At 36.0% G+C, this 8,430-nt stretch overlaps 1 protein-coding gene and 1 non-coding gene across 4 annotated transcripts; both read left to right on the top strand.

Annotated features, from left to right (window-relative positions):
• Positions 1 to 1,831: 1,831 nt before the first annotated feature.
• si:ch211-119e14.1 lies at positions 1,832 to 3,980 on the top strand. 3 transcript variants are annotated; one of them, XM_034164953.1, is made up of 3 exons: positions 1,832 to 1,919; positions 2,217 to 2,290; positions 3,335 to 3,980. In XM_034164953.1, exon 3 carries the CDS (start codon positions 3,337 to 3,339, stop codon positions 3,961 to 3,963), a length of 627 nt encoding a protein of 208 aa, XP_034020844.1. In that variant the 5' UTR covers positions 1,832 to 1,919; positions 2,217 to 2,290; positions 3,335 to 3,336; the 3' UTR covers positions 3,964 to 3,980. The 3 variants fall into 3 exon arrangements, with proteins under 3 accessions (XP_034020844.1, XP_034020845.1, XP_034020846.1); XM_034164954.1 differs by lacking the exon at positions 2,217 to 2,290 and having other exon boundaries at positions 1,838 to 1,919; XM_034164955.1 differs by lacking the exons at positions 1,832 to 1,919; positions 2,217 to 2,290 and adding an exon at positions 2,994 to 3,141.
• Positions 3,981 to 7,883: 3,903 nt separating this feature from the next.
• Positions 7,884 to 7,955, top strand: trnaa-cgc. The gene has a single exon. It is a non-coding gene; the product is annotated as a tRNA-Ala (tRNA).
• Positions 7,956 to 8,430: the final 475 nt, after the last annotated feature.

The raw sequence follows: 8,430 nt of genomic DNA, 5'->3' as shown, positions 1-8,430 counted from the left end.
TTGTCTTCCTCTTGATGTGTGGAAAGGCTGTAGTGTTGAATTTTGTTGTTCGCATTCCTGTAGGTTTTGTACATTTGTTACTTCACCAACAAGCAATGATAATGTAACTACAGGACATTCCATGTCTGTCTTATCTTTGTAGCATCCTTTATATTTCATGCACTGACTTCTTAAACTTTGTTTTTTTGTAAACCCAGTAGCAAGGACAATAAATAAACATTCAGTCCTCCTTTGTAGTTATGGGATGAGATTTTTTTCAAAAAAAAAAAACCCTGCCTTTAATCACATATTTCCTGGTCATGTCTTTTTCCTGATTCTCTCCCCTCAGCCCCAACCAGTCGCACCAGAAGACTGCCCCTCCCTGAGCCTGGTTCTGCGGGAGGGTTCTTCCTGTTAAAAGGGAGTTTTTCCTTCCCACTGTTGCCAAGTGTTTGCTCATAGGGGGTCGTTTTGACCGTTGGGGTTTTTCTGTAATTATTGTATGGCTTTTGCCTTACAATAAAGTGCCTTGGGGCAACTGTTTGTTGTGATTTGGCGCTATATAAATAAAATTGATTTGATTTGATATTTGTGGCTTCTATATGGGGGCGGGGGGCATTAAATGAACTGCAATTTTTGGCAGAGTTTCCATCCAATATATATGTATTGCTCCAAATTCAATTAAATTTTATTGCATGATCTACTTTGAGCTCAGCTTATATGAGTATTTATTTATTGGATGCAAATCCTGCCCAATCTAATGAGCTAAGTAAGTTAGCTGAAAGTTAGCTAGTAAACCATTAGATGACCACTTAGCTTGCACAAAATTTAGTTCTAAATTTAATTTGGCTAACATTTTTTGAAGAAGGCCAAAAATGGTTGCAAACCCTAAAATCACGTTTGTTCCTAAAATCATACATTTGGAATCTCCATGTTTGTGCTTCAACATGAAATTAAAATATCACCTCTTTGTCTGTTTTTCATGGGTTTAGAACCAAAAACATAGCTAAAACCTAAATTTATATAATAAAAGTTAAAAGCTTTACAGCTTACTAAAGGTAGCGGAAAGTTAGCTAGTAAACCATTAGATGACCACTTAGCTTGCACAAAATTTAGTTCTCCTAAATTTAATTTGGCTAAAAATTTTTGAAGATGGCCAAAAATGGTTGTAAACCCTAAAATCATGTTTGTTCCTAAAATCATACATTTGGAATCTCCATGTTTGTGCTTCAACATGAAATTAAAATCTAGTCTTTTATGTCTGTTTTTCAGGGGTTTAGAGCCAAAAACATAGCTAAAGCCTAAATTTATATAATAAAAGTTAGCTTTACAACTAACTAAAGGTAGCAGTTAGCTAGTAAACCATTAGATGACCACTTAGCTTGCACAAAATTTAGTTCTCCTAAATTTTATTTGGCTAACATTTTTTGAAGACAGCTAAAAACTGTTGTAAACCCTGAAATCATATGTTTGTTCCAAAAATCATACATTTGGAATCTTCATGTTTGTGCTTCAACATGAAATTAAAATATCGCCTCTTTATGTCTGTTTTTCACAGGTTTAGAGCCAAAAACATAGCTAAAGCCTAAATTCATAATAAAAGTTAATGGTTAATGATATGATACAACCTGCAGCAGTGGTGCAGACTCAAAATAAATGTCAGAGCAAAAAAAAAAAAAAAGTTTGTTTTTGGGAGAAAAAAAAAAGCATGCTTTCTATTAAAGTGTTTGCACATCTTTTTGTTTTTGGCATCCTGCCACGCCTGAATTTACATAATATACATTCCTTTAATCTGTTTTCACTCGTCAGCCACCACCTATCTAAACCGCCCCCATTCTCGCTCACTCTTATTCTCACATACGCACACACAGTTCACACTGTCACGCTGTTCTCTGGCACTTTGTGCTGAAACAAATCTGATTGACGGAAAAATAAAGTGGGTAAGTAATATTCAACACTTCAAATATATATATAATTTGCCTTTTTTTTTTCCCCTGTCTTTGCAAATGACAATTTATGTTTTGTCTCCTCTCATTTGTTGCAGACCTGATCTTACATCTAATCTATATTTAGAAATCAAATCAAAAATATGTTTGTTTCTACATTGTTTATTTTGTTTTTGTGAAATTGCTTTATATTAAAAATAGTTTAAAAAGTTTGACCTCATTCTTATTCAACAGGGTGAACAGAGTTAAACATAATAAACTGGCTAATGCTGTTAATTGTCATTTTGGCAGGAAACCAGAAGCACTGCAGGCCTTCTGCAAGCTTCCTGTCTCACTTGACAAGTTTCTAGCCACAGGAGATCAAGGCAAGACAGACTTCCTGTTCATCTCCACTGTACATACAGTAATGTGCAAAAGTATTAAATTAGTTTGGTTTGGTTTAGTTAGTTCCCCTTTATTAGTATGCTAGTAAAACATAAAATTTTACATTTCAAAGCCAAACAACAAAGAATCAAATGTCCCAGACAATTTTATGAATTTTATCACAGAAATGGATTTTTCACATTCAGGCCAGCATGATTATTTTGGAGGTTGGCAGCCCAATGCAATATTCCACAAAGGCAAACAAACATAATTGTTCAAGAATAATGAATGAAACTGATGTTCTAAAAATAAAAAAAGGAATAACAGTGCACCCACCCACCCACACACATAAAAGTTTGTAAGATAAAGGGTAGTAGTTATTAACCATCTTTATTGTAAATTTAGATGCTTTCATTGTTTTTTGCAACATCTTTGTTGTGATTTTTTTTTTTTTTCCATTGCCTCAAACTTTTTGCACAACACTGTATGTCACATTTATAAGCCTACAATTACATTCCGACCCGTACTAATAACATTTTCATAGAATTGTTTCTGGGGTAGATTTCAGTGCAGTTTTTGTGATAACAGTCACTTCTTTAAAAAGCAAACTGATAGTTGATGTATATAGTAAATATATTTTGATTTAGCAAAATATGCCATGCCAAACATTTACCCATATAAATAGTCATTTACCTTGCAAATTAAACTTTTGCTTTTGTACAATCTAATGAAAATCTGGCCATGGTTCTACTGACAAAAAACCCGGAAGCACATTTAGAAGTATTGGAAATTCAGCTGAATTCCTGAGACCAAGCCAATTGGAATTTTCATCAACACTGAATTTCATAACAAGGTACAGTTATTTCTCAATCATATCAGGTTTAGTATTTAGGGATTTGCATATTTTTGAGAGGTTTTCTTGTGCACTTTTTGAAATGTTGAACAACTCAACAGGAGCGCCCATCAACTACATGCCAAAAACCTAAAAGAAAATAAAAGTAACTGTTAAAATTCAGGTTTTTTTTCCTCTTTCTGTCTCCCTTCAGGCATGCCAGAGGATAAAGTTATGTCCACATCATCCACTCACATTGTGTTGATCCTTTTTTTCTTCCTCGTGTTCCTAATTGTGGTGCTGATCATCTTGTACAAGAAGTTGAACCGGGAGACAAATGGAGAATACACCATCCGGCGCATGGTGTATAAGGAAGGGGGGATCAGGGATTGGATGAGAGGTTCAATAATGGTGCTGGAAACACACCTTGGAGTCCGGCTGTGGCCTCGAGGGGACGAGAATTCAGATGGAGAAGAAGTGGAGGAAATGCAAGATGAGGAAAAGAAGGTGGAAAACAGGAGTCCCAGGAGTAGCACCAAGGGGGCTGAGCAAGAGGAGAATGGTGTGGCAGTTTGTGGTGAAATGAAGGGAGATAAAGGAGACACTTCAGATGACACCTCAAGTTTGGAGAGTTTGAATGCAGAGGAGCAGACCAAGCTTGTAAATCAGCCTGAAATGGAGGGGGAAACAGAGGAAATGGGGGAGCAAGTAGAAGAAAAAGATAAAGGCGAAGTGAGTGGAGGGACTGGTTTGTTGATAGACCTAAAGCAGTTTTCTGGAAGTGCCATCTGGTCTGAGGAAAACAAAGAGGAGGGTAAGGATAGTGATGTGACTGCGCTGTGAAAAAAAAAAAAAGGAAACCCAAAAGTCAAAGGAGTTTAAGGAAACTGGCTCTGTTCATGTCATTACAACAAAAAAGTAATTAAGAAATCAATCAATTCAATCAATTTTTTTTTTTATATAGCGCCAAATCACAACAAACAGTTGCCCCAAGGCGCTTTATATTGTAAGGCAAGGCCATACAATAATTATGTAAAACCCCAACGGTCAAAACGACCCCCTGTGAGCAAGCACTTGGCTACAGTGGGAAGGAAAAACTCCCTTTTAACAGGAAGAAACCTCCAGCAGAACCAGGCTCAGGGAGGGGCAGTCTTCTGCTGGGACTGGTTGGGGCTGAGGGAGAGAACCAGGAAAAAGACATGCTGTGGAGGGGAGCAGAGATCGATCACTAATGATTAAATGCAGAGTGGTGCATACAGAGCAAAAAGAGAAAGAAACAGTGCATCATGGGAACCCCCCAACAGTCTACGTCTATAGCAGCATAACTAAGGGATGGTTCAGGGTCACCTGATCCAGCCCTAACTATAAGCTTTAGCAAAAAGGAAAGTTTTAAGCCTAATCTTAAAAGTAGAGAGGGGTGTCTGTCTCCCTGATCTGAATTGGGAGCTGGTTCCACAGGAGAGGAGCCTGAAAGCTGAAGGCTCTGCCTCCCATTCTACTCTTACAAACCCTAGGAACTACAAGTAAGCCTGCAGTCTGAGAGCGAAGCGCTCTATTGGGGTGATATGGTACTACGAGGTCCCTAAGATAAGATGGGACCTGATTATTCAAAACCTTATAAGTAAGAAGAAGAATTTTAAATTCTATTCTAGAATTAACAGGAAGCCAATGAAGAGAGGCCAATATGGGTGAGATATGCTCTCTCCTTCTAGTCCCCGTCAGTACTCTGAATGAAATGAAACATACAAGGAGTACTTGTAAAACTTTACCACCAGAAACTTTTAACGCAAGGCACCTGTCACATTACATTGGGGCGGTTGTCCAGTTTTTCTATTCCATCAACTTTACTTTCCTATAGTTTAGCAGCTTGTTAAAACAGGTTATACCCCAATTACAAGAGTGTTTTTATGCTGTCCCGATGTACAGCTGTTTTAATTAGTTGAGAAATTGTCTTATGTCAGGTGTTTGTTTGACACATATTGTAGTGTGGGGAAAGTATGCTTTAAAATGTGACTTTAACAACTAAACAAACTTTTAAGAGTTCCATTCTACAAAATGTCAAATTATTTGAATCTTTTCCAGACGCAATTTCCATCAAGGAACATTTAAAATTTGCATCTTTACATTGCCTGCTGAAATACTAGAGGACAACACAGATGAAAACTAATCATATGCTATGACATTCTGTATGTCTTTACTGTTGTAATATAAACTGACATAAGCATACAATGGCACCATTAAAAAGTTTATGCACGCCTACAATTCAGTAATTAGACTGATATCATGGCTATGTGTCTGTTCAACGTAAATTGTAGCCTGTGGGTAGTATAGCTTTAATGTTACATCAACAACTAAGTACAGGCTTTTAAAAGTGTTTATACAAATAAACTGTTATGCATTAAATCCACAGGTTCCAACAACAGACATCTTAGAGCTGGGGTCATGCTGCCCGCTGGACTCTAGTTCTGGGAATTTCTATGTGGCTGTTTATTTTTGTTTGCATGTTTGACAATTCTTTGCTTTATTTTGTTCACCTATTTTTCATTATTGCTAGTATGGCCTAATCAGTTGGTCACTCCTCTCGAGTCTGGTCTGCTTGAGGTTTTCTTCCTCAAAAACGGCAGAGGGAATTTTTCCTCTTGCCTACATGCTTACTCAGCGGGGTTGCTAAGGTTGGCCCTTACCCTTGTGAAGCGCCTTGGGGTGACTTATGTTGTGATTTGACTCTATATAAATAAAATAAATTTAATTGGAATTGATGTGACATTTCAAAAATTGTATGTTGACAGTGCATACTGAATATATTACAATACAGAAAAATATTAATAAAGCTCACGCAATGTAGCATTTTGTAAGTTTTTGTATAAATGGATGTAAACTTCTAAAAATAGCTAACACCCAAGATTGTATGTCTGCTTAATGAAAGGATTCTATTGCATAAGGAGGTTGTTTTAATTTTTTAATTCTTATTGCTATTATTTTTAGGCCAAATTTAGAACATGTGCATTTCAAAGATGTTTTGTATTGTATTTTTTCCACAAATAATAAAACTATCCTTTTTCCACATTTCTGCATTTGTATTATTTATAACTGAGTTATCGTTATTACAGGTTTGCAAGCTAATAAATTAGTCAATAATGTACTACAATTACACCAAGATCCTCAAAATAGATATTGTGGATACGTATCAGATTTTTGTAAATACTTTGCATTTTCATGCTGCCTCCACTTTGCAAATTTTTGGACAGATTTCTCAACATGATTGCACATGTTTTTTAATTTGTCACACTTGGGACAGAAAATGCACCACAACCTTAAAAAAAATAAAATAAACACAGACTTGCCTCAACTACATTTTTTTCTTATGTAAAAATCAATGACACACTACAGGCCATGGTTTTGTACACTGCAGTAACAAATGATCATCATGATTTTGTGTTTGTATAGGCACAATAATGCTATTACTATGCTGTATGCAAAATAGGGAACAAATAGTTAACTGTTGCCATGTGCTCTACAATAACTGAAAATGATGGGACTGTTTACACCGAAATGAAGGAACAAATGTAAAATGTGACCACGTCATCATGTGGAAGGCACAGTTGTAAATTGTGTCATTGTTTTAAGAAAATGAGGAAACAAATCATAAAACATGGTACTGTAGCACATAGAAAACATAGAATGTGACCATGAGTTTGCTGAAATTAAGGGAACAAGTTGTAAATTGTGGCAGTGGTTTTAGGAAAATGAAGTAACACAGTAGAACATTGTCATTGTGGCACTGTTCCACTAACACGGTGCAACAAATAGTAAAAAGGTGGCAATGTGTTAGCTAAAATGAGGGAACAAGTTGTAAATGGTGGCACTATTTCTATGAGAATTAAGGAACAAGTAGTGAAATATGTTAGCTAAAATGAGGGAACAAGTTGTAAATGGTGGCACTATTTCTATGAAAATTAAGGAACAAGTAGTGAAATATGTTAGCTAAAATGAGGGAACAAGTTGTAAATGGTGGCACTATTTCTATGAAAAATAAGGAACATAGTAAAAATGTGTTAGCTAAAATGAGGGAACAAGTTGTAAATGGTGGCACTATTTCTATGAGAATTAAGGAACAAGTAGTGAAATGTGTTAGCTAAAAATGAGGGAACAACTTGTAAATGGTGGCACTATTTCTATGAAAATTAAGGAACAAATAGTAAAATGTGTTAGCTAAAATGAGGTAAGAAGTTGTAAATGGTAGTATTTCTGTGAAGATTAAGGACAAATAGTGAAATGTGTTCGATAAAATGCGTTATAAGTTGTAAATTTTTAAAAAAAAATAGGGAACAAATAAAACATGCTCATTGCGGGCACTCTTCTAATAAAATTATAAAATAATGTTAGCTACGTGGGAACAAGTTGATGTACTTTTTGCATGAAAATGAGGCAACAAATACTAATGGGCAAATATTCGCTAAAATGAGGAACGTTTAAACGTAGCTATGAGTACAAGGAACAAATGAGTAAGCGTAAATATGATTTGCATAAAACAAGATTTTGAAATGGGGGGGAAACAGCGGCCATAAATCCGGAAACAAACAGTAAAATGTTTTTACTTAAAAGGCCAACACCTTTGAACTCAACCAGGAAGTATAGGGAAGACATAATAATAATAATTTTAAAAAATGGTTTATGTTCAAGAAAATAAAAAATAATCACGATTTAATTTGATGAGTTGAGTACGTGTTAAAAGATGTTCTGGCGGATGGGTAATTGCTAACGGGGATGTAGCTCAGTGGTAGAGCGCATGCTTCGCATGTATGAGGTCCCGGGTTCAATCCCCGGCATCTCCACAGCTTTTTTTTGTTTTTTCCTTTTCCTTTTTTTATTATGTATTATTTATCCCATATCGTGAAAAGTGTACCCCAAATGTGGTGTGTCGGTTAAAAGAATATTGACGTTTTTCCAACCGATAACGTTAAGAAAAAACGAAGAGGAGAGTCGCTGTTTTTGATTGGTCAAATGGACGATTTGGTCGAAATGATTGGACGTTGGGAGGTATTCGGCTGTGGATTTACAGAAATGGCAAATATGAATTTTCATCGGTTAAAAAAAAAAAGTAAAGAAATAACAAAACGGGACAAGTTAGTCAGCGGTATCTCTGGAAAGTTAGATTTACTATTATAATAATTTGTATAATCAACACTGAAGCGTGCAGTGTCGGCCTCTCACACCCTGAATGAGTCCAGCAGACGTCACTCTCATCTGCATAGTGAATAAAAAGCATTGATCCTGCGCTGCACCGTGCATGCACGCCGAAAGGAGGGA

Source organism: Thalassophryne amazonica, chromosome 23, assembly GCF_902500255.1.
Source record: "Thalassophryne amazonica chromosome 23, fThaAma1.1, whole genome shotgun sequence".
Classification (NCBI taxonomy): Eukaryota; Metazoa; Chordata; class Actinopteri; order Batrachoidiformes; family Batrachoididae; genus Thalassophryne; species Thalassophryne amazonica.
Note: the sequence above shows the minus strand (reverse complement) of the source record. Positions and strands in the feature narration are given on the sequence as shown.

Excerpts from the sequence above, each read along its gene's own strand:
- si:ch211-119e14.1 (XM_034164953.1), top strand. The coding sequence starts at position 3,337 with ATGCCAGAGGATAAAGTTATGTCCACATCATCCACTCACATTGTGTTG.